The sequence below is a fragment of the Pongo abelii genome, chromosome 17 (genome assembly GCF_028885655.2).
Source record: "Pongo abelii isolate AG06213 chromosome 17, NHGRI_mPonAbe1-v2.0_pri, whole genome shotgun sequence".
NCBI lineage: Eukaryota > Metazoa > Chordata > Mammalia > Primates > Hominidae > Pongo > Pongo abelii.
In genome coordinates this window covers 95,293,769-95,320,801 of record NC_072002.2, presented here as the reverse complement: position 1 = coordinate 95,320,801, position 27,033 = coordinate 95,293,769, and the positions used below count along the sequence as shown (strand labels likewise).

The 27,033-nt window shown below is 42.9% G+C and overlaps 1 protein-coding gene across 4 annotated transcripts in view; it reads right to left on the bottom strand.

Annotated features, from left to right (window-relative positions):
- Positions 1–18,519, bottom strand: part of ADNP2 (ADNP homeobox 2) — a 40,155-nt gene extending 21,636 nt beyond the window's left edge. For 3 of the 4 annotated variants that reach the window (XM_009252500.4, XM_063716979.1, XM_063716980.1), the window contains exons 1-2: positions 18,314–18,519; positions 10,094–10,210 (exon numbers count right to left, since the gene is read on the bottom strand). In XM_009252500.4, coding sequence (XP_009250775.3) covers positions 10,094–10,201 — 108 coding nt within the window. In that variant the 5' untranslated portion in view covers positions 10,202–10,210; positions 18,314–18,519. Of the gene's footprint in view, positions 1–10,093; positions 10,215–18,313 lie in introns of all 4 variants that reach the window. The other variant, XM_002828343.6, reaches the window with a different exon arrangement.
- Positions 18,520–27,033: the final 8,514 nt, after the last annotated feature.

The following is a 27,033-nucleotide window of genomic DNA, read 5'->3' as shown; positions in this document are numbered from 1 at the left end:
ATGACCCCAAACCAGGAGAACAACAAATTACAGAAAACATGAATGCAATGAGAGAAGTGAAGGAAAGTGAAAGATGGACGGTAAATTGCACTTCCACGAATGAAAAATGCACTAACGTGAAAAATACACTGCATGGGATTAAGAGCAGATTAGATGCTGCCGCAGAGAAGACTGGTAAATCTGAAGATAACGCAAGAGAAATACACAAAATGAAAGAGGGAATGGTTAAAAAAAAAAAAAACTGAAAAAACCCCAACAACAGCATCAGTGAGCTATGGGACAGTATCAAGGAGCCTAATATACAGGAGTCCCCCCTTATCTGCACAGGACATGTTCCAAGACCCCAGCAGATGCTGACACTGTGGACAGTGCCAAACACTACATACACTACGTTTTTTCCTATACAGACATACCTACAATAAAATACAACTTATAAATTAGATTTGGTACACGAAGTTGGTACACGAAGATATTAACAACAATAATAAAATAGAACAATTGTAACAACATACAGTAATAAAAGTTATGTGAATGTGGTCTCTCCAAGTATCTTACATACTGTGCCCACCGTTCTTGTGGTGATGTGCGATGACACGACGCCTGTACGGCGCCTCACGTGACAAGATGAACTGAGGTGAGAGGCAGAGCTCAGTGGTGCGATATTTGATCACACTACTCAGAATGCCATGCAACTTAAAACATATGAATTATTTCTGGAATTTTCCATATAATATTTTCAAACCATGGTTGACTGTAGAAAGCAAAACTGAGGATACGGGGGAACTACTCTATGTGTAATTGAGTATCAGGGACAAAGGGGTGAGGGGAAGAAAAACTAGTTGAAGAAATGATGCCACAAAATTTTCCAAATCTGATGAAAACTATAAACCCATAAAATCAAGAAGCTCACCAGACTCTAAGCAAAAGAAACACAAAGAAAACCAAACCAAGGCACATTATAGTCAAAGTATTAAAAATACAGAGAGGAACAAAAATGACAGAAAACATATTGCTGGAAAAAATGCCAGCCAGAAGACAATAGACTGAAATCTTTAAAATATAAAAAGGGGGAAAAAATAGCATTCCACACCTAGCAAAAATCTCTTCCTTCCTAAAAGACTTTTTTTAGAGAGAAAGTATAGTGAGTTAATTAAGCACATCAGCACTACAAAATATGAAGTCATTCAGGAGGCAGAGGAAATGACTTGAGATGGAAATACACATCTACACAAACGGATGAAGAGTATCATCAATGACATGTAGATCAATATAATTTTTTTTCTTTTTTACAGTTTAAAGTAACAGTAACAACATATTGTAAGATTTCTAACATGTGGAAGAAAAATGTATAACAACAACAGAACGAAGGCTGGAAGAAGAAATTAAAGCATACTACTCTAAGGTTCTTATACTATAGATGAAGTAGTAGTATATTAACAAAGTCAGAGAAAGATGTATAGCTAATAAGCCAATAATAGAGATAAAATGGAATAAAAATATTCAATCCAAAAGAGAGCAGAAAAAGAGTGAAAAATAAAGAACAGATGAGACAAGTAAAAATACAAACACCGAGATGGGAAATTTAAAACCAACCATATCAATAATCACATTAAATGAGCAGAAAAAGAGTGAAAAATAAAGAACAGATGAGACAAGTAAAAATACAAACACCAAGATGGGAGATTTAAAACCAACCATATCAATAATCACATTAAATAAAAAGGACTGGCAAACTTCTTCTGTAAAGGACAGGTTAATAAACAGTTTAGGCTTTGCTGCCTGTAGAGTCTCTGATACAATTACTCAATCCTGCCACACTGTGCACAAAAGCAGCCTTGGACAATATATTAAACTAATGAGAATAGCTATTTCAATAAACTTTTTTTAATTAAAAAAATTTTTTTGAGACAGGGTCTCACTTTGTCACCCCAGCTGGAGTGCAGTGGTGTAATCACGGCTCATTGCAGCCTTGAACTCCTGGGCTCAAGGTATCCTCCCACCTCAGCCTCCCGAGTAGCTGAGACTACCAGCACACACCACCACACCTGGCTTTTATTTATTTATTTATTTATTTATTTATTTATTTATTTATTTATTTATTTTGAGACGGAGCCTCGCTCTGTCGCCCAGGCTGGAGTGCAGTCGCACATTCTCGGCTCACTGCAAGCTCCGCCTCCCAGGTTCACGCCATTCTCCTGCCTCAGCCTCCTGAGTAGCTGTGACTACAGGCGCCCGCCACCAAGCCTGGCTAATTTTTTGTATTTTTAGTAGAGATGGGGTTGCACCATGTTAGCCAGAATGGTCTCGATCTCCTGACCTCATGATCCGCCCACCTCGGCCTCCCAAAGTGCTGGGATTACAGGTGTGAGCCACCACACCCAGCCTATTTATTATTTTAAAGACAGAGTCTTGCTATGTTGTCCCAGCTGGTCTAAAACTCCTGGCCTCAAGCAATCCTCCCACTTCAGCCTCCCAAAGTGCTGGGATTACCATTGCACCTGGCGCCAATAAACTGTATTTACAAAAACAGCAAGCCCAACTTGATCCACGGGCTATAGTTTGCCAACCCCTGGGTCCAGATACTCAAAAGGCATAGGCTAACAGGTTGGGTAACAAAGCAAGACCAATTACATGCTGCCTATTAAAACTTTAAATATAAAGTCATTATGGATTAAAGGTTTAAAAATAGAAAAATATATGCCATGTATGATATTCTGAAATATACATTTGGTCTTCATCCCTATTTCCTGACATACAACTCCTAAAACCCTTGGAATCTCCCAAGTCAGATTAACTTGTAGTTGGGCCTATATATTATGAAATTTTTGAAAATTCAAGCAATATATTAGTTTTTATAGAAAAATTAGAAAACAGACACAGAAACAAGAAGACTCACGCATAAACCATTACACTGAAATATCCAGAATTAACAGTTATGTTAATTTTTGTCTTTTTGTGTGCTAATGAGATAACTGGTGGTTGGCAGCCCCTAGGTAGCTTCAGGATGGGGACTTATCACCAAGGCAAGTTTAGAGGGTGGGGGACTTTCAGCTAACTTCCAGGGAAGGGAGCAGGGCTGAAGGTTAAGATGATTTAATCAATCATGCCTGCATAATAAAGCCACCACAAAAACCCAACAGGATTGGGTTTGGTGGTCTTCTGGATAGATGGACTCATGGAGGTTCCTGGAGGGTTGAGTACCCGCGGAGGGCCTGGAAGCTCTGGTCCCTTCCCCTATACCTTGCCCTATGTATCTCTTTCACTGTGATTCTTTATAACATCCTTTCTTTGTCATAAACCAGTAAATGTAAGTAAGTATTTCCTTGAGTTTGGTATGCCACTCTGACAAAGTAATCAAATCCAAGGAGGGAGTTGTGGGAACACCAGTTTATAGCCAGTCAGTCAGAAACACAGGTAAAACAACCTGGGGCTAGAGCTGCCATAAAGAATGATTCATTCCATCTCAGGAAAAATGAGACAGAGAGACATTACTAGGAACAATTGTATGTGAACAAACAAAATTAACTTAATGAAATGGACAAATTCCTAGAAAGACACTAATTACCTAAAACTGATTCATACTCATGAAGAAATAGAAAAATTTCAAATTTCTGTAACAAGAGACTGAATTCATCATCAAAAACTTCCTAACAAAGAAAAGTCCAGGTACAGGTGGCTTCACTGGTGAATCCTAAACAATACTTAAAGGCTAAGCGTGCTGGCTCATGCCTGTAATCCCAGCTCTTCGGGACGCCGAGGTGGGTAAATCATTTGAGGTCAGGAGTCCGAGACCAGCCTGGCCAACATGGTGAAACCCCACCTCTACTAAAAATACAAAAATTAGCCAGGCGTGGTGATGCACGCCTGTACTCCCAGCTACTCGGGAGGCTGAGGCAGGAGAATTGCTTGAACCTGGGAGGCGGAGGTTGCAGTGAGCTGAGATCACACCACTGCACTCCAGCCTGGGCGACAGAGCAAGACTCTGTCTCCAAAAAAAGAAAAAAAAATTAAAGAAAGAACTAACACCAATTTTTCTCAAACTCTCCACAGAAAAACAGAAGAGGAGGGGCCAGGCGCGGTGGCTCAGGCCTGTAATCCCAGCACTTTAGGAGGCCGAGGCAGGCAGATCACCTGAGGTCGGGAGTTCGAGACCAGCCTGACCAACAAGGAGAAACCCATCTCTACTAAAACTAGAAAACTTAGCTGGGTGTGGTGGCGCATACCTGAATCTCAGCTACTCGGGAGGCTGAGGCAGGAGAATTGCTTGGCCTGTGAGGCGGAGGTTGCGGTGAGCCGAGATTGCGCCATTGCACTCCAGCCTGGGCAATAAGAACGCAACTCCCTCTCAAAAAACAAAACAAAAAAAAAAGAGGAGGGAACAACTTCTAACTCATTCTTGAAGCCAGTATTTCCCTGATACCAGGGCCAAATAAAAACATTACAAGAAAATTACAAACCAATATTCCTTATGAACACAGATGAAAAATCCTTAACAACATACTAGCAAACCAAATTCAACAGTGTATTAAAACAATTATACACCACGATCAAGTGAGTGCATTCCATCCCAAGAATGCAAGGGGGCTTCAACATAAGAAAATATATCAACGTAATTCACCACATTAGTAGAATGAAGCACGGGGAAAAAAAAATCACATGGTTATCACAATTGGCACAAAGAAGGGATCTGATAAAATCCAACACCTTTTCAAGATTAAAAAAAAAAAATCACTCAGAAAACTAGGAATTGAAGGGACTCTCCTCAACAAGATAAAGCGCTCCTTTACCAAAACAAGTTTTGGTAAAAGACCAAAAACTCTCCTCCTAATATCAGGAACAAAACAAGGACCCCCACCTTCATCACTGTCACAAGATATTGTACTGGACGTTCTAAACAGAGCAATGAGGCAAAAAATAAAAGGCATCCTAACTGAAAAATAGAAGTAAAGCCTTATTTGCAGAATGCATGATTCTACATATAGAAAATCCCAAAGAATCTACAAGAAACTACCAGAGCTAATGACAAATTCAGCAAAGTTGCATGACTCAAGATCAATACACAAAAATCAGTTGTTTCTATACATCTGCACTGAAAATCTGAACAGGAAATTAAGAACACAATCCCACTTATAACAAAATACCTATGAGTTTATTGTATGAATTTAACCAAAGAAGTGAAAGACTTACACGATGAAACTACAAAGCACTGTCGAAAGAAATTAAAGGCCTACAATAGGAAGACAATGTTGTTAAGATGTCAATAATCCCCAAAGTAATGTCAAACACAATCCTTATCAAAGTTCTAACAGTCTTCTTTGCAGAAATGGAAAAGTCTATCCTCATATTCATATGAAATTACAAGGGGCCCCAAAAAGCCAGAACAATACGGAAATAAAGAATACAGTTGGAAGACTCACACTTTCCAATTTCAAAACTTATTATAAAACTTACTATTTGCTTAAATCAAAACAGGATAGGTGCCGGACACAGTGGCTCACGTCTGTAATCCTAGCACTTCGGGAGGCTGAGGTGGGTGGATCACTTGAGGTTGGGAGTTCAAGATCAGCCTGGCCAACATGACAAAACCCCGTCTCTACTAAAAATACAAAAATTAGCCAGACGTGGTGGTAGGCACCTGTAATCTCAGCTACTCGAGAGGCTGAGGCAGGAGAATCATTTCTTGAACCCGGGAGGCGGAGGTTGCAGTGAGCCAAGATCATGCCACTGCACTCCAACCTGGGTGACAGAGCAAGACTCAGTCTCAAAAAAAAAAAAAAAAAACCAGTATAGGATTGGTATAAGGACAGACATATAGATCAATGGAATAGAACTGAGAGTACGGAAATAAACCCATATATCCAGGACCAACTGATTTTCAATAATGGTGCCAAGTCCATTCAATAGGGAACAAACAGTCTTTAGAAGAAATGGTGCTGAAACAACTGAATTTCTATCTACATGTAAGAGAATGAAACCGGACTCCTACTTATACAATATATAAGAATTAACTCAAAATAGATCAGCGACCTAACATGAGAACCACAACCATTAAACTCTTAGGAAAACACAGGAGCAAATGTTCATGGCCTTGGACTTGGCAATGGATTCTCAGATATGAAATGAAACACCAACAACAAAAGAAAAAATAGATAAATTGGACTTCATTAAAATTAACAACTTTTGTGCATCAAAAGATGTTATCAAGAAAGTAAAAAGACAACCTGTAGAAGAAAATATATGCGAATCACGTATTTGATAACGGTTTAATACCCAGAATAAGGAAATCACTGTATTTCAACAACATAAAGACAAACAATCCAATTAAAAAACAGGCAAAGAACCTGCCAACAGGCATTTTTCCAAAGAAGATATACAAATGGCTTATAAGCACATGACAAGATGCTGAAACTCATTTGTCTACGGAAATGCAAATTGAAACCACCATGAGATTCCACTTTACACTATTAGGATGGCAAGTGAGGGAGGGAGAAAGGAAAAGGAAGAGGGACAGAAGGAAGGAAGCAGAGAGGGAGAAAGGAAGGGAAGGGAGGAAGGAGAAAAAAGTAAGTGTTGGTAATGATGTGAACAGATTTAATTCTTGTACACTTCTGGTAGGAACGTAAGATGGTGCACTTTCACTGTGAAAAGTTTGGCAGTTCTTTAAAAAAGTAAACAGAATAACTATATGACCCAAAAAATCCACTCCTAGGTATATATACCCAAAATAACTGAAAACAGTGACTCAAACAAATACTTGTGCACCAATGTTCACTGCAGCATTATTCACAAGAGCCAAAAGGTGGAATCAATCCAAATGTCCACCAACAGATTGAGACCATCCTGGCCAACATGGTGAAACCCCGTCTCTACTAAAAATACAAAAATTAGCTGGACGTGGTGGTACATGCCTGTAATCCCAGCTACTCAGGAGGCGGAGGCAGGAGAATCACTTGAACCCGGGAGTCGGAGGTTGCAGTGAGCCAGAGATCGCACCACTGCACTCCAGCCTGGCGACAGAGTGAGACTCCATCTCAAAAAAAAATAAATGAATAAAAGAAAATACCAGTCATGGGCCAGGTGCAGTGGCTCACACATATAATCCCAGCACTCTGGAAGGCCAAGGCAAGAGGATCACTTGAGCCCAGGAGTTCAAGACCAGCCTGAGCAACATGGTGAAACCTCGACTCAATAAAAAATACAAAAAAAAATTACCCAGGTGTGGTGGTACGCACCTATAGGGCCAGCTACTCAGAAAGCTGAGTTGGGAGGATCATCTGAGCCCAGGAAATCGAGGCTGCAGGGAGCAGTGATTGTACCACTGCACTCCAGCCTGGGTAAAAGAGCGAGACCCTGACTCAAAAAAAAAAAAAAAAAAAAAAAGAATATACCAGTCAGGGCCAGCTCCATGGGCATGCAACTAGCACAGCTGCACAAAGCCTGTGCTCAAGGGATTTAATGCTCAGTGGTAACCATCGTGAATTCTTAACAATCTATCTTTGAATTTGTGTTTTATATTATAAAAGTGAACTCTGATGGGACATGGAGCATATGCCAAGGGCTTGGAGCCTCAGCTCACACACGGTCTGCCTCCTTTACCCTTTCCAGAGCCACGTCTGATACTGCTCTCTGCCTTGCCCTCACCCCAAAGCCCACCTGGCCTCAGCCTCCCTCCCAGTCCCCAACCCTATAACCACTCTCTCACTCACATCTTCCACCTGGGACCATACCAAGTTGTCAAGAAGTCCACATTCCACTGTAGCCCCAAATTGGGGACCGGGATAGATTGGGGGTTGGGAGGAGGTGGCTGAATACACTTGCTGTGGCATCTCAGTGTGCAGCAAGGTGGCAACCATCCCTGTCCTGTACTGGCAGCACCAAGGTATGTTTGGCAGGCAACTTGACAAGGGTCCCTCGCCCATTCCAGATCCAATGTTAATTTCTGATCAGATGTTAATTTTTATAAAAAACAACCCCTGAAGAGTTTCTATGTGTAGCAGGGTTTAGATATAGTTTAGAAAATATTAGATTCGTGGAAGAGTCTACCTTTCCTAGGGCTTACTTTTCTCAGCCAGTCTATTGACAAGAACAGCCTCCTATTGGAGGTGTTAACTCTTGCTAAGATTGAAGTCACATATGCTGTGTAAATCTTACAAGAAAGCAGAGCGACATACCACTCTGAAATCTGAAATACAGAGCAAGGCAGCAGTGAGGACAATGGACAGGTAGTTCCCTTGGTTCTTTCTCTTTACAGGGTTGGTTCTCCAGTCCGCTTGGATTTTTTTTTTTTTTTTTTTTTTTTTTTTTTTGAGATGGAGTCTGTCACTCTGTTGCTCAGGCTGGAGTGCAGTGGTGCCATCTCAGCTCACTGCAAGCTCTGCCTCCTGGGTACACGCCATTCTCCTGCCTAAGCCCCCCAAGAGGCTTCCAATAAATCTCTTTTTGTGTAAATTGGTCAGATTGGTTTCTGCTGCTTGAAAATAAAGAACTCTAATTGCTGTGGTGGATTAAGAATAAATACACTTGACATGGAAAAAGGTTCTTACTACGCAGTTCAGTGAAAAAGAAACAACAGCTGGTACAGTATCTTATACAATTTGATTATATCCTTTTAAGAAAAAAAAATGTGAATATATCCCGTTTTTAAAAATCTATAGATATATAACAACGTTAATGCTGGATATTTCAGGGTAATGGTTTACGTGTGAGACTTACTGTCTTGTTTCTGTGTCTGTTTTCTAATTTTTCTATAAAAAACTTCTGTATTACTTGAATTTTCAAAAATTTCATAATATATAGGCCCAATTACAAATAAAATTTTCTCCCCAAAATAGTTTTACTAATTCAACAGTTAATCTAACTAACAGTTTTAAGCCATTCAAATCTCTTAATTTTCCCTTGTGAAGTACCATATCTCTGCATCAGTAAAGTCTTGGGAAAAAAAAGTAAACAGCCGTGAAGAAATTCAGATGAGTAAACACAATCTCAGGCTAAGGAAGCAAAAGTTCACGAGCAATGTTCAGTTCCAGTCAAGTCAAAAACAAAGGACTCTAGGATGAGAAACTTTCGTTGTTACTGACATGTTACTTAAAAATAAAACGAATTTCCTAACAGAATTCCACCTTAGAAGACTGAATTGACCTCAAAAGGAGACTAAAGAGACATGACAACCAAATACATACCTGATCCTAGACTAGATTTATTAATGAAGGGGAAAGCAAGGCTATAAATGATTAGACGAGACAAAAATATCATTACCAATGACTACAAGGATATATAAGAACTCTTTTGTTTGTTTGTTTGTTTTTTTGAGACAGAGTCTCACTCACTCTGTCACCCAGGCTGGAGTGCAGTGGTGCTATCTCGGCTCACTGCAACTTCTGCCACTCAGGTTCAAGCAATTCTTGTGCCTCAGCCTCCAGTAGCTGCAACTACAGGCGCCTGCCACCACACCCAGCCAATTTTTGTATTTTCAGTAGAGACAGGGTTTCACCATGTTGTTGGCCAGGATGGTCTCAAACTCCTGACCTCAAGTGATCCATCCACCTCAGCCTCCCAAAGTGCTGAGATTACAGGCGTGAGCCACTATGCCCGGCCAGGATATACAACAACTTTTATTTAACATTGTTTAAAACTATATATGCCAACTATATATTCTCAATGTTATAAGGACAGACAAAATTTTAGGAAAACTTTTCTGAGATCACATATATAAACTACACAAATCAGGATTACAAAAAAAACCCTATCATTTCATTTATGCATGCCCATTTGTTGATTGCTCTAACAATACTGGGAAATTAAGTTAGTTTTCTTTTGCTAAAATAACAAATAAATCACATTTCCCTCAAACATCAAAAACAATTTTTTAATAACTAATGACTAGAAAAATCCCCTCCTTAAAGTAGCTGAAAAACCTGAACAGCTTACATAGCTCACTTTATGTCATAAAGACATAAATAAGTACCAATGAGGCTTTCACACAGCCATCTGAAGTATAACAGCAATTTCCATTTTGAGGAATCTTACCCACTCTTCAAAAACCCGAGTTCAAATGTCACCTCCAGATTTCAATTGGCTACTTATGTCCTCTTACCTTCAGTAACTCCTTGCAGCTGTCAAGCCCAATATCCACAAGAATACCTTTCACCTTTTTTCGCACCTTTCTGATGTTGTCAAGATTTTCCACAGGAATTTGAAACATTTTTGAAATTTTCCTTAAAAGGAAAGAAAACAAAACTGTAATAAGTACGTGTATATAATACACAAAAATACATTTTTGACAGGGTTGGTAAAACACTAGGAATACAGTATAATTTTCAACAAATTGTTGTAGAACGAGTGAACATTCCTATGCAAATGAATGAGATTGACCTCTTCCTTACACCATATACAAAAATTAACTCAAAAGTGGATCACACACCTATATGTAAGACCTAAAACTATAAAACTCTTATAAGAAAACATAAGGATAAACATTGATGACTTTAGATTCAGCAAGGAATTCCTAGATAGGACACCAAAAAGCACCAGTAATGAAAGAAAAAATAGGTATGATGGACTTTACCAAAATTAAAAATTTTTATGCTTCAAAGGACACCATCAAAAAAGCAAAAAACCCACAAAACGGGAGAAAATATTTGCAAGCCATTATTTCTTTCTAATAAGGAACTTATATGCAGAATACAGATAACTCTTGTATCTCAATAATTAAAACACAGATAACCCAGTTTACAAATGGGCAAAGGATCACAGACACTTCTCCAAAGAAAAATGTCCATTAAGGTACATGCAAAGATGCTCAGGCAGGGAACAGTGGCTCACGCCTGTAATTCCAGCACCTTAGGAGGCTGAGGTACGCAGATCAGGCAGACTGTTTGAGCTCAGGAGTTGAAGACCAGCCAGGGCAACATGGTGAAACCCTGCCTCTACAAAAAATACAAAAATTAGCCGGGCATCCTGGTGCGCACCTGTAGTCCCAGCTATCCAGGAGGCTGAGGTGAGGGGATCACCTGAGCCCAGGAGGTCAAGGCTGCAGTGAGTCTGATCATGCCACTATATTCCAGCCTGAGCAACAGAGACCCTGTCTTACAACAAAACAAAACAAAAAAAGTGCTCAATATCATTAGCCATTTGGAGAAATGCAAATCAAAACCACAAAGAGATACTGTGCCCACCAGGATATCTATAAAGAAAAAAAAAGGAAACGTGTTGGCAAGGACATGGAGAAATTGGAACTCTCGTACATTCCTAATAGTAATGTAAACCAGTGCAGCCAGTCTTGGTGTGTGCCTGAAAACATTCTGGCTGTCCCACAAAAGATTAAAAATACAGGTAACATATGAACCAGCAATTCCACTCAAGAGAAAAGCATACATCCACACAAAAACTTATATAAGGATGTTCATGACAACACTATTCAGTCACCAAAATGTGTAAACAAACCAAATGCCCCTGCATTGGGGCATTTGATAAATAAACTGATGACTGGATAAATAAAATGTGACACATCCATATAATAGATTATTTGGCCATAAAATAAATGAAGTACATACATGCTACAATACGGACAAATTTTGGAAATATGCTAAGTAAAAGAAGCCAGACACAAGCATCACATATTGTATGATTCTATTTATGTGAAGTGTCCAGAACAGGCAAATCCACAGAAAGCACAACAGTGGGCCGAGTGCAGTGGCTCACACCTGTAATCCCAGCACTTTGGGAGGCCAAGGTGGGTGGATTACCTGAGGTCAGGAGTTCAAGACTAGCCTGGCCAACATGGTGAAGCCCTGTCTCTACTAAAAGTACAAAAAATTAGCTGGGCGCCTGTAATCTCAGCTACTTGGGAGTGGCTAAGGCAGGAGAATCACTTGACCCTGGGAGACAGAGGTTGCAGTGAGCCGAGGTCGCGCCACTGCACTCCAGCCTGAGCAATAAGAGCCGAACTCCCGTCCCCAGAAAAAAAAAAGCACAACAGTGGCTGCCAGGGCTGGGAGAACTGGGAAGTGATGGAAGCAGGGCTTCTTGGTTCTGAACTCAACTGTGGTGATGTATGTGCGATGTCAGTGAGCTCACAGCCATTCACTGTACACTTCAAATTGGTGAATTGTGTGGTACGTAAATTATATCTCAAGCTGTTTAAAACAGTATCTAAAAAGGCATAAAATTAAAATGAACCCTATAGTACTTGACCAGACTAGGGGTTACTGAAGTGAACTCATTGTTTTCAACACACAGATATAAGAATAGAGATAGTTTGAGAGTGTGTGTCCACATACACACATACATTCATAGCTCTGCCCACTGAGAGTGCCTGGATGCAGTTATACACCCCAGTAGCAATGGGCACAACTAGGGCTGAAACTTGAATTCCTAAATACCGCTTTCCTTTAAAAAGAACCCTAGGAAAAATGGCTGGAGCATGGTAAAGACAAGATGAGCCTAGAACATCCTGTGCCAGAATATAAAGCAGTCGCTCAATGAGACATGTCAACAGAACACAAAAGTAACCAGCTTGAAAGGGCTCCTATAGGCCAGATACGAGACAATGTGGGCATATATCAAGTAACAGATATAACCTGTGGCAAAGTGAATTTTCCAAACACATAATACCTTCCAACCCACATGCTCTTACAATATGGCCCTAACACTCCTCCCGAAAGTGGCGGCATCTATGCCCCCTCCTCTTGACCTTTGGGCAGAACTTTGTGGCTGCCTTAACCAATCAAGTATGGAGGAAATAATGCCATGAGAATTCCAAGACTAGATCATAAAAATGCCACATACCTCTCTCAGGATGATCATGCTCAGAATCTAGATACCACATGTGTAGAAAGTGCCAACTAGCCCACAGAGACACCACGTAGAGGTGTCTCACATCAACTACCAGCATGTGAGCGAAGATGCCTCTTGAGGATTCCAGCCCTAGCTGTCAAGTCACCCCCCCTGCCTTTGAGTCTTCCCAGATGAGGCCCCAGACGCTGTGGGCCAGAAACAAACCATCTCCCTTCCCTGTCTGAATAGAACTGACCCAGAGAACTGATGATCTTTTTAAATAAAATGTCTTACTCCAGTAAGTTTGGGGTGGTTTGGTATACAGTGATAATCTATATAGTTACATAGACTATAACCCGCTTGAATGTAGTGATTTCCTGATTTTGATGGTTTTGTTATGGATACGTAGGAGAATGTTCTTGTTTGTAGTATTTAGGGTAATGTGGCAACTTTTTTGGCAACTTATTCTCAAGTAATTCAGGGAAAAAAGTTATTTGTACTATACTTGTAACTTTCCTAAAAATCTGCAACTATTCCAAAAAACATTTAAATGTGTAGGCTATAAAAGCTAAAATATATATTAGTCAAATTCAAGTGGCAAATATTTGGTTATTCAACTTCATTAATAATAATTAAAGAAATGCCATTTAAAATGTCAAATTTTTACTATCAAAACAATAACTATTAAGATTACTAACATCAGGTGGTAGTAAAAGTAGAAAAATTTTAATTTTTATGCTTTTACAGGGTAATTTGGCAATACCTCTCAAGATCTTTTTTTTTTTTTTTTTTTGAGACAGGGTCTTGCTCTTTCACCCAGGCTGGAGTGTAGTGGCTTGATTACAGCTCACTGAAGCCTCAACCTCCCAGGCTCAAGTAATCCTCCTGCCTCAGCCTCCTGAGTAGCTTGGACTACCGGTGTATGCCACCACACCTGGCTAACCTTTTTTATTTTTTGTAGAGACAGGGTCTCCCTATGTTACCCAGGCTGGTCTTGAACTCCTGAGCTCAAGCAATCCTCCCCCTCAGCCTCTCAAAGTACGGGGATTACAGGCATGAACCACCATGCCCGGCTCTCTCATGATTTTTAAGGACAATTTCTGAGTAAGTAATTCTACTTCTACATTCCTCTCTTGCATCCCCGACCCAAGGACAGGCTTAGTGATCCCTCCTAGGACTTAGCACAATAACCACATACCACTCCACTGCACTCAACTCACCATGTTGCAATTATCTACTTATATATCCATTTCTCCTATTGGGCTGAACTACTCCAGGGCAGAAATCATGTTATATTTGCTTGAGAGGGTCCCATCACAGAGCATAGTACGTAGCAAATGTTCATTAAATGAACAAAAGATGTAAAATAAAACAAGATAAGAACCGTAAGATATGCAGAAAGTGCTAGGAGATTCTAAAGAGGAAATAGCTATGGAAAGCTGGTGCCCAACACATACAAGGTGAATAAGTTAGCATCAAAAAATTATTGAGGTAAAGGAGGAAAAGTCTGAATTTATTTGGCAAAAGTAAAACCAAAAAGGTGGACTGGAATCAAACTGGGAAACGAGTGGGAGGCAGAAAGGGTTAACATATAATAGGGAGAAATTTTTGGTGGGTAACAAGCAAACACCAAGTTTTTGAGAAGCTGTTTTGGAGCGGATAAATTTCTTTTCAAAGTTATCTATGTGAAAAATGTACCCTGATCTCAGCAAAAGGAGAGATTTAAGGATCATTAGCATTGTAGAACTGGGAGGATATAAAATTTAAAAATTTTCTTTATAAAATTTTCAGTTTAAAAATTTTCTTTAACAAAATGCACTGATTTGGGTTCTAGCCTTCAAAAGCTTACACTCCCACAAAAGAGCTGCCATAACCTCATTATGCATTTCTAAACACTAAGCTCAAGGTCACTTTCTGGCCCAGTCCAGCTTCTTTGGTCAGAGCAAAACTCAACGAAAATTTTGTTAGCTGCTTTCCACGGACTCTATCAGACTTGATTTCATTTACTCCTTAAAGTTCCACTATTCTCTCTATCCTCTGGGGTTCTTCTCCAAAAGCTGGCTGACAAACAGTATTGTCTAAAGGAGGGACCATCACCCCACATGTATCTGAAACAGGGAAGCTAAATTTACTGCTTCCAAGAAAATCTCAACTCACACAGCAAGAGCTGATCTTATCACAGAGTTTTGAGAAGCCTGGGATACAAAGACTGGTGGACTTTTAAAAGCAGAGTGGGGATTGGCTGATTCATGTAAGCATGGTTGTACATACATGAACCTCAGAAAGCGGTTACTAAAATGAGGCTCTCAGAGATTGGGCAGGGGTCTGTGGTTACTTGTTCAAGGCTTGGGACTAGGGCCAAGGAGTTGTCACTTTTTTATTTTTTTTCCCTTGAATTTCAAAAATAGGAACTTTTTATTCTCAAATGAAAGTGCTTCCATTCCTTCATCGTTATTGCGGCCCTTCTAAACAAAACAAAACACAAGCACACAAATACCTTTTCATTTAAAAAAAGGCGGGGGGAGAAGTTTCCCTTTTTTTTTTTTTTTTTTTTTTTTAGCAGTTTCCTAACTGCTTTAGGGAAACCAACAAAGGATAAAAAATAAAATGCAAGTAAATTACAGGTTTCATAACTGTTGCCAACCACTTTGGGGATGGGAAGCTGACTTTTACTCATAATTTATCCATTCTAAGCTACCACAATTTATTCATTCTTAGATCCATTCTTATAGCATAATTTATCAATCCTAAGATAAAATATTCCATATAAAATGCCCAGTGGATGAATAAACTAGGAAATAGTTCAATGTTTTCATATTTATAGATCCTCTATAGATACTGTTCTCCATAGATTCTTAGAGCTCAGTAAAATCTGTATTTTCACTATTAGAAAATAGGCTAACCAGGGTGGCCAACTGTTTCCATATCATGCACTAACCTATATATCATGCACTAACCTATCAATTTCAAATCAAAATAAATCTCAATTCCTAATGTTTGCGGTAGGCATGGAACTACCATAAAATTCCACTGATATGGACAAGAAAATATTATTTCCCAAAAGGGTACATAAAGGATTTCTCTGGGGATTTTTTAGTATAATGATCTCTTAAGGATATTCTATTATAGAAAAAAAATACATTCTAAAAAAAAATGTTGGCCGGGTGCAGTGGCTCACACCTGTAATCCCAGCACTTTGGGAGGTTCAGGCAGGCGGATCACCTGAGGTCAGGAGTTGGAGACCAGCCTGACCAATATGGTGAAACCCTGTCTCTACTAAAAATTACAAAAAAATTAGCCGGGTCCTACTCGGGACGCTGAGGCAGGAGAATCGCTTGAACCCGGGAGGCAGAGGTTGCAGTGAGCCAAGATCACACCACTGCACTCCAGCCTGGGCGGCAGAGCAAAGCTCCGTCTCAAAAAAAAAAAAAAAAAAAAAAAAAAAGGTCATTCAGGTAATACAGTAATAAACAATACTTTTTAAGCCACAGAACTTTTTTTTAGTTCCTGTGAAATCGCACAAAACGATGGTCACCAAAAAGGATTCTGGAGTTGTGTGCCTGGGTTTACATCAGCTCCACTGTTTATGAGCTGTGTAATCTTCAGGAAATCACCTACTCTCTCCAGGCCTCAGCTGGCTCTTCTGTAAAACAGGGCGAGTACGACCTAATTCACAGAGTAGCTATGAGGATAAATTAGTTAATACATGCAAAACAGCACATAAGCACTGAGTTTGCTATTAATTAACTCCAAAAAACTAAATGAAATGTCCCAACTATTGGAATACAGGACTTTTTAAAAAGCAACTTTAAAAACACAGAATACTTGGATCATATATTCAGCAGATCTGGGTTCAAATCACTGGGAGATACCTGTTTCCACCTATGTAACACATTGCCCTAACAGGTCTAGGATAGCCAGAGGGTGAAGGGCAGGGCAGAAACCAAGTTTGCAATATGCTGTTGGTGAACTTATGAGGGCAATCATAAATTAACCAACAGCATATTGCAAACTTGGGTTCAAATTAAAAAGGTGTCTCCCAAATCCCAGAATCTCTTCAGTTAAAAATCTTAGCATAGCTGTCATCTTCCCCCATAAACAGTGATCAACTCCTTTCAGACATGTCCTAACCCTCACTGTTCCTCCCGTCAACTAGAGGGCCGGTAGGACAACCTCTTGTCTCATCTCCACTCTTGTACTTCCTTTCTTAACACATATCTGTCACTTCATGTTTAAGGACGACGGGCTCAATGCTGTCTTCACAGTGAAGTCCTAACTCCAACCGAAATTTAACCGAAATATTAATACACACTCATATATGGCCAACTCTCCAGGAACATCTTTAAATAAGTTACACATACATTACCGACTTCCAAACACAGCTGAACATGTACTTTACACAACTCTTTCTACATGTAGTATTCTCTCCCACTAATGCTCCTCACCCCCACAAATGGTACCCAGACTCCAAACCCCCTCTTCTGATAAAGGCTCTGCGTGGCAGATGCCCACAGTACTCTACAAATTGCTGCCCCACTTGCCAATCTGCATTGTCAGTTACCTGCTTACCAGTTTCTCCTCCCCCACCCCACTCCTCCACAGCCAGTATATTCCTCAAGATCCCAAGAGGCAGTGATTACCCGTGCAAATAGAGTAAGTTTTAAGCACTCAGGCAAGTCTCCTGTTCAAATAAACTACTTAAAATACTTAATTATTTCTCATTCTGCATCTGTACAATATTTAAAAAGGCAGTTAAAATTAACATTCCAAAGCCAACTGTGGTAGAAATTTTGTAAACGGAATCTATTTCAACGCAACCAGCAACGGCAGATGAAAAGTAATGTTACAAGTCAACATCTGCATATCAATTATTGATATTCGCATCAAAAGCTCAACGATGAAGAAACAGGGCCCCGTTATCAGCTGTTCTTCAAATCTTTCTAGGGGAAAAAAAACCTGGGCAGATTTAGGTGTCACCGTCAGCTCCTGCCCTACATTTGCCGTCACTCAAGGCTCCTCCAGAGAGAAGCTTCCAGGAGAACCCGGTCTCGGGGATGCGGCGGGCGGGCCAGCGGGCGGGGCGTTTCTGGGGTCCTTACGGGGGTCGCCACAGCTCCTTGCCCTCTCTCTTCTTCTCCATCCCCGTTCCCTCTCCCTCTACTCCTCGCTCCCTTCACCAGACCCCTCTCTCCCTCGGTCCCCGTCCTCGTCTTTCCCCTTTTCCTACTCTCCCCTCAGGTCCCCATCCCCTTCTCCGCCCTCCCGGGGCGGCCCCCGCTCCCACGTGACCGGCGGCAGGCGGGGCGGGCCGCGGGCGCGTCGGGGGTCGACGGGCGCCGTTCGGGCCGCGAACCCGCGCCCTGAGAACGTCCCGGGATTCCCGAGGCGGCCACGGGCGGCGCCAGGGCAGGCGGCGGGCGTGGGTGTGGGCTGGGTACCGGCGGGGGCGGGGCTCGGAGGGGGCCAGACTGGGGCGGGGGCCAGGACCGGGGCAGGGGGCGTCGCCGCGCGGGCCCGCGCCGGGCCGGGCCGTACCTACCGCTTGGCGCCCGAGGAGCACCGCGTCTCCGCTGCTGCCTCTCGCAGGGCTGCCGCGTCTTCCGCCGAGCGCAGCCGCGTCCCGTGGGGCCGCCTGCGCCCGCCCGCGCCTCCGCCCCGCGCGGCGGGACCCCCGCCTCAGCGCGCGCCCACCCCCGGCGCGACTGGTCCCCTCCTCCCGCGCAGCCAGAAAGAGAAAATGGCGCTCGATTGGCCTCAGGAAGTGACGTTGGCCCTCATTTGCATGTAGGCGCAGCCAGCCAATGAGAGCAGAGTGTGCTTGGGGGCCCCTGGCACTTCCCACTGGCCCCCCGGGGCCCCTGGCTAAAGCTGGACTGGAGGCTCTGGGGTGGCAGTGGGGGGCCCCCGTTGGGCCCCCTGACTCCCTTCTGTCCCAGGGAACTGCCCTGCCAGCTCCTTTCCACATCTGTGCAAACTCTCGTGAGAGTTTGAGTGGACAATGACGTCACTAAAGGGGTGGGGAGAGTGTGTCATCAACCATGTGACTAATCACGTGGACTCACCACAGCTTTGACTTCATTTGCATGGAATGGGGTGGAGCTAGTGGCAGCTCCAGGAGTGGTGACCCCGCCCACATCTCAGAGCCAATGGGAGCCCAACTGTGATAATGCTGCCTTGCCATTGGAAGACAAAACTTTGGCTCCCAGAACTGGGACAAGTGTGCCATGATTGGCATATCCTGGTGAACCGACTAGCTGGGGTCTCCTGACTTCATCATTCTTGTGGGAAAGTGATCACACTTTTCTTGAGAATTCTGATTTTTAGATCTACTACAAGTTGTGTGGGGAGAGGGTTAATTGCATACATTTGTATAAACTCTTAACCTAAAAGTTCATTTTTGCACAGGTTTTTATCAATTGTGTAGCAATAATAATTTATTCCTCAAAATTACTGGAAACATGGAGTGGGGCTTTCAAAATGGCTCTAGGTCTTCGTTCCGTGGAGTCCCCAGGCCTCTGGCGGATGCCCTCGTGCCCCAGAGCACGTGGGAGTAACCACGAGGGCAGCGCAGGCCTCCCCCAGTGCCCCTAACCCTAACCCTAATTCTGACCCTGCATCTGAACCTCACCCTAGCACTAACCCTGACTCTGACCCTAACTCCCCTCCAGTGTTCCTTCCCCTAACCCTAACTCAGCCGCGCCCTCAGTGGCTGTTCCAGGCAGTTCCTTCTTGGCGAAGCCCTCTGCAGGACACGTGCCCCTTTCAGCATACCGCCACGTCTCCTTCCAGAGCGCCGAGCCCCTGCAACCTGCCGCCAGCCTCCAACCCTGAGGCCCACTCCAGCCGCCGCGGGGCAGAGGCCGTGCCCAGGCTGGGCCTTCTGCCCACAGCCCTCTCCAGAGCCTCCTTGTCACCATCCGCTCATCCATAATTTCAGCTTTTCCCTCTCAATGGGAGCCTTCTGCTCAGTTTAGCCCAGTGACTAAACACATAATAGGCACTAAATTAATGTCCATATTCGTTTTAAAACTGTGTTAAATGGTGGGCCGATATGACCTGACCACAATTTGCTTTTTTCCTACGTGAATACAAGTCATAATTGAAGTAGAGTTTGCCCTTTATGTTTGCTGACGAGTTAAGATTTTATTTTGAGTTACAGTGGTAAATGGGTGTGATGTCCCTATATATCTTCCTTGCAAAATTATGCGTGGGATGAAAAGTGTAGTTAAAGCCTGCAGTCTCCCATTGATCCTCTAGTGACCTCTCATTTTATCACATTTCTCAAAACAGCAGTCTCTGTGTCTGTTTCCTCAGCCCCCTGCATGCCTCTCACCTCCACCCTCACCACTCTGCAGAAACGCCTTGGTCACCAGCGCCCTCCTAATTGTTGAGCCGAAAACAGATTTTAGGCCTCGTCTTTCTGTATCTATCTTCCATTTGTTACTACAGACCAATCCCCCTTTCCTACAGACCTCCCCCCACAAAGCCGCCCCCCCTACTACTCCCCAAACGGGCTCTTTAATCTCCAAACTCAGGAACTGTTTCCTAATCTACGGATCTCCCCCCACAAAGCCGCCCCCCCCCCCCCACTACTCCCCAAACGGGCTCTTTCATCTCCATACTCAGAACTGTTTCCTCATCTTCGCCTGCATCTCTTCCCGGCCCATCCTTGAACACGGTGTTCTCTGGGATCCTGCTGGCTTTTTCCTTCACGGTGCAGCACATATGCGCCACTCGCTTCCTGTGTGCCAGGCACCGTGCTGGGTATTGGAACTCCCACGCCTTTCATTTTTTTCTGCATTTTCTCCCTTGTTAATTTCGACCACAGATTCAAACCACCTTATGTCAATTCCAAACCAGTATCTCCATCTCTTTCCTAGGTTTCAGTTTTATTTTTCTGCTGCCAAAGGGGGCAGCTCCACTTCAGAGTCCCACAGGCAACTCAGATTCAAAACGTTCAAATCTGAGCCCATCATTCTCTCCTCAACAGCCTCTCCTACAGCAAGCGGTGTGTTCCCCATCTCCAGTTTTCCAATTTTATATCCCAAATATTCGTCAGATCTCTTCCCTCATCTGCAGCCCCACTACCACTGCCTGCATTCAGGTCGTCTCCTGCCTGTAACACCTGCACAGGCTCCCACCACCTTACCTCCAGCTTGGTGCCTCAGGTACTTTCCCCAGTCAGCCCTTTTAGAGAGTGAACCTGACTGTCCTTCCCTTCTTGCTGCAATCACTCAAAATCCCCCAGGAATCAAGCCCAGCTGGTCAGCACGACACACAAATTCTCCAAAGCTGACCAGTTAGTCCCCAGCCTGTAAACACCACACGGTGTTTGTTCATGGGATTCCTGTCCCAACCCCTGAGCTAATTTTCATTCCATTGCCATTCAAGGCTGAACTCTACTGGCCTCTCTCCCAGAAAGATCTCCCTGAACACACACACACACACACACACACACACACACACAAACACACACACACACACACACGTCAAAATATGGTAGGTACTTCTTGACATTCCCAAAACATTGTGTGTGTCTCCTGCTGCCCTCACCACGTTGTTTGCTGTTATCTGCTCACTGCTTGTCTCTCTACGGGGCGCCAGTAAGGACCGTGTCTCATTCATCATTGTATCCCTGATGCCTACATTACTTTAATAAATACAATATCAACATTTTCATAAATATAAATTTAATAAATATAAATATAATAAAATTTAAATGTTGAATGATTTTTTTTCCCCTTGCATTTTGCTATGAAAATGTTGAATGTACTGAAAAGCTGAAATAATTGTTCAGGGAACACCATCATCTAGCTCTTCCAGTTAACATTTGCTTACTTGCTTTATCGCATATGTATTCAAATATTCATCTCTTGACTTTTTTTTTTTTTTTTTAGCAAACATCAGTACACCACCCTTAAACACTTCAGCATGGATATCTGATGAATACAGTTTAAAACCACCATCCACAGCATTGAGATAAAAAGGGCTCTCCCTCCCACCACAGAAGGAATGAGCAATATGACCTGGGGACTTGTCAAGATTATTTTCATAGACTCAGGAAAGTGCACAACACTGAAGTCATCAAACCAAAGACACAAGCTGGACGTCAGGACTTATCTACCAGGCGAGTCACAGCTCATGCAGGTTTATTCTGCACACCCGCTCCTGAATAACAAGAAGACCACAGACTTGGTGGCAGTATGAGTAGATTCCTCGACCCCGGTTGTTCAGTTAGGTTTGAAAGTGAAGATGGCCCATGTGGAAGCTTCCCACTCTCTCATCTAGGTCCCCCTATAACCAGCATCGGCATTTGTAAGATAGTTGTTCAGAACAAAGGGAGCCCCAGAGTTGACTGTGGCAGCCACACGCACCATTGTGTGAATTAGAAAAGCAGGGGCCCTCTGAGTGTGTTGCTGTCCTCCGGGACCTGGCTGGTCAAGATGAAGGTGCCTTGATATGCTTTTCAGTATCACTTCCTCTGCCTGTGTGCAGACCCAGCGTCGCAGCAGGGCACAGACCTATGTGAACAGAGTGAGCTGGATTTCAGCTCCCACTTCCCGCTCCACTCACTCTGTGTAAAGACAAGTGTGAACAACTGTAGTCAGCAGCCCGACTGGTCTATGCACAGAGACGACTGTGCACATGCAAGTGTACAAAGAAACTGCAGAGTTCATCTAAAATCAGTGAGCCACAGAAGAGAGCTTTGAGAACAACTTACATGTACTCTTTCTCTACTTTGTTTTTTGAGGTTTCTTTTTTTCTCTTAGAGACAGGGTCAAACTCTTAAGAGACAGGCTGCGGTGATAGGCTCATAGCTCATTGCAGCCTCGTCCTCCTGGGCTCAAGGGATCCTCCCACCTCTGCCTCTCAAGTAGCTGGGACTACAGGTGTGGACCACCATGACTGGCTAAGTTCTTTGGTTTTGTTAGAGAAAGGATCTCACTATGTTATCCAGACTGGTGTCAAACTCCTGGACTCAAGAAATCCTCCTGCCTCAGTTTCACAAAGTGCTGGAATGAGAGGCGTAAACCACCGCACCAGGTTATTTCTCCCCTTTATTCTGCATACGCTCTGTGTAGGTCCAGTGGGCACCAAAAATACAGTGCTGAGCAGACTCCATCCTTGCTCTTCTGGAGCTTAAGCTAATGGAGGAGAAAAGCATCCGTGAAATAACTACACAATGAAAATATAATTATAAGCCTTGGTCAATGCTCCTGAGAAAGGAAATCTCCATATACAGCTGTGACCCAGAAACCTGATGTAGACCAGCAGTCTCCAAGAAGCAGGGTCTGGGATCAGAGGATAAGTAGACACTGGCAAAGCAAAGCTGTGAGAGGCAGAGAAGAGAGGTCTATGAGAGGCCCCAAAGAAGGCCTGCACCCGAGGGAGCCTGGCACAGCCAGACCACAGCAGTCAAAGTGCAGGCCAGCCAGACTAGGAAGCTGTTTGGGTCTTATTAAGACCAAGGAGAAGCCAGAGAAGCGGTTTCAGTGACTGGGTTGATAGGATCAGATTTGCATTTGAAACCTACAGCAGGGCTTGTCCTGTGGAGAAAGGAATGTTGATTGAGGAAGGGAAGATGAGGCTTAAGAGGAGGGTGTGGGAGCAGTCCTGGTGAAAAACGACGACAGCTGGGAACTTACATGAGGGTGATAGCAGTGAAGATGAAAAGAAGTGGCCAGCCTTGAGAGAAACTTCGGAGAGAGGGAACCTGCAGTTGTTGGCATGGAGAGCTGGAGGCAGGCCCCAGAGGTGGACGCTTGTTTTTGTGGACTTACTGGCTTTGGAAATATGCTTGGCTTTCTCTAGTTGGTTCTGAGTTGGAAGTGGAAACAATAAAAGCATGGAAAACTGGCAGTCATTGACTAAGTCCTGGCCATTCTGATCTGATTGCTGCAGAGGCATAGGTCAGAGATCGTCTTATACGGTCAGACCATTGTCTGTTGGCACATTCAGTTTGGTCTCCCTTCCCCTTTTGGTCATTCTCTCATTGGAGAGTTTGGACAGCTCAGGGGAGGCTAGAGATCCAGAACTTCACAGCTTGGGGGTTGTCTGGTTGCCTCCATAGGCAATCATTTCATGAGAATTCTTTTCTTTGTGTTGTTGTAGCATCATTGAGATCATCTGATGACAGAGCAGCTGCACAGAAGCATTGCAGACTCTGCAGAGGATGCAACCAACAGCATCATGACCACTGTGACAAAACAAGACTAATAGTTCTCATAAGATGCTTCTGAACTGGGAACACCAGTTTCCCATCCCAGGACAAGAGAACAAATCCCACAGGCCATGAGGATCAGCCTTAAAGAGACAAACAGTTTTTTCCTTATGGCATTGTATAGTCTCTTCCACTTTGCCTGTTTCGTTCATCCAAGTACAGCAAGAAGTATTAGCAGCAGCACAGATGCCATGACTAGCCAACAAGAAATCTAGAGCAATGGGCTTGTTCATCACCATGTATACCAGTGAGTTGAGACTGGCCTGTGTTCCATCCAGGGCACAGGAGGTGGTGTTCACACTTCTGCCAGAGTGAGTAGTAATTTTCTCAAAGTCTCCTCTACTTGTATGATTCCCACCTCTGGGAACACTGCTCTGGTTGTTCGTATAAACAATGAGTCAGTAATTTCTCCAGGAATAGTGTCTGAATGATCAGCCGTATTTCTAGCCTTGGTGATTTCTAAAATTAGAGTCTCTATGTACAGACAAGTCTCAGAATTCTATTCCTAAAGTGCAAGGTGGCTCATGCCTGTAATCCCAGCACTTTGGGAGGCCAAGGTGGGCAGATTATCTGAGGTCAGGAGTTCAAGACTAGCCTTGCCAACATGGCAAAATCTCATCTTACTAAAAATACAAAAATTAGCTGGGCGTGGTGGTTGGTGCCTGTAATCCCAGCTACTGAGGAGGCTGAGGCTGGAGAATCATTTGAACCCAGGAGGCAGAAGTTGCAGTTAGCCAAGATTGCACCACTGCACTCCAGCCTGGAAGACAGAGCAAGATTCTGTCTCAATAAATAAATAAATAAATAAAAATAAAAAATAAAGTTCATGAGAGCAATCAGCTCCGGACCCAAAGAAAGTAGTATCCAATAGGGGTGCATGGAGATCCAGGAAAAAAGGGATTTGTCTATGACACTAGGTTGGAACCAAGGTTTTACATTAGCTGGATTATGCTAACTGGGTCTCTATTGGTATCTTTAAGGTGGCAAATATTGGTCTATCACTCTATGAAGGCTGTTGAATGCAAATTTAGTTTTAGGTTTTATTGTTCATGTAGATGCAAGTGGACACGCTATCAGCTGTGATCTGCTATGTCTCATTTAATAAAACTAGAATTGCCTAGAGGTTTTCATCATTGGAATGTGGTGATTGATGGCATGTCCTGTAGTCAGTAAGACTGAGGGCACTGACTGTCTGGGATAATCTGAGAATGGTGTTAGACTATTTTCTGATCTAACTATTATAAAAAGGGAAGAAAAGAGAAAAAAGGGGTCATTATGAGTGGACAGCAACAAGAGGCCTATAGAAAATTAGAAGAATGATCATAGGCAAAAGATGAAAACTAAAACAGGAATCACAGTCTTGAATGTCTTAAGCAGAAACTTTCCACTGTTTGAGCTTGTTCTAAAGGTCTTGAGTCAGCTTCCTGCTTCCTAAGATGGGCTCCTTCTGGGGAATCTCTAAAGCTTGAGGTCTGCTCTTGGAAGAGGCTTCCAATTGTGTGGGATTCTGGATTGCTTCTTTAGCAAGTTGTGAAATGTTACTGGAGTTTCACTGCTGTGGTTGTTGTTAATGTAGATGGTAAGTCCCTTCCAACACAATTTAAAAGCAATTTTCTGACATCTCTTCTAACAGACAAAATCTCCAGTTTGAAGATCATGAAGAAGCTATTTAGGAAGATGTTGTAAGAAGGGGGCTGTTGAATATTGAACGTCACCAGTATTTTGCTCATCTGGGTGCAGCAGGGCAGAGGCTGGTATCAGAGATGAAATCCTAAATGCATTACAAGTTGTCTTAGTCCATTCAGGCTGCTATAACAAAATACCAGACTGAGTGGCTTATAAACAACAGACATTTATTTCTCACAGTTCAGGAGGCTGGGAAGTCCAAGATCAAGGCAGTGATCGGATTCAGTGTCTGGTGAGGTCCTAGGTCATAATCGAAGGCCATCTTCTCACTATCACCTCAAATGGTAGAAGAAGTTATGGGGCTCCACTGGGCCTCTGTTTATAAGGGCACTAACCCCATCTGTGAGGGCTTCACCATCATAACTTACTCACCTCCCAAAGAACCCACTCTTAATAAATCACATTGGGGGTTAGGATTTCAACATACGAGTTTTGGTGAGACACTCAGTCTATAGCACCAGTTCAGAGGGTAATTGATGTCACCCTGAAGGAGGGAACCATATGGCCAGAAGGGGAGTAGGACTACCTTTGGCCAAAGGAGCTCCAGGGTTTCTGAAATTTTTCCTACCTTTAATTTAAGGATGCCATTGGTTCTCTCAATCTATTCAGAATATATGGGTAGTGAAGGCAGTGTGATTTGGGGGTAGGAGGTAACACTATATAGGATCCTCTTATAATGGCTCCATAGTGTGTGTGCCTTGGTCACTTGATGTGAAAGCTGAGATGCTCCAGGTTAGAAACATGAAAGCAAGTAGCTTTTTAGGAACTGTAAGGGCTGTGGCTTTTTGGTAAGGAAATATTTTAACCCACCCTGAAAATAGACATGCAATAACAAACATCCTTAACTCTCATGGAGGGCAGAAGCAGGTAAAATCCACCTGTATTAGTCTGTTTTCACATCGCTGATAAAGACATACATAAGACTGGACAATTTACAAAAGAAAGAGGTTTATTGGACTTACAGTTCCACGTGACTGGGGAGGCCTCGAAATCATGGCAGAAGGTGAAAGGCACGTCTCATGTGCTGGAAGCAAAAGAGAGGAGAGCCAAGTGGAATGGTTTCCCCTTATCAAACCATCAGATCTTGTGAGACTTATTCACTACCATGAGAACAGCATGGGGGAACCGCCCCTATGATTCAGTTCTCTCCCACTGGGTCCCTCCCGCAACCCGTGGGAATTATGGAAGTACAATTCAAAATGAGATCTGGGTGGGGACACAGAGCCAAACCATATCACCATCTGAAGATGCTCACGGGGCTCTTGAGATTTTAATCCCTGGCCATGTTCCATCTTTACAGATTTTTCCATGATTATATTGTCGACAGGTCATAACACGTGCCTAAAATAATC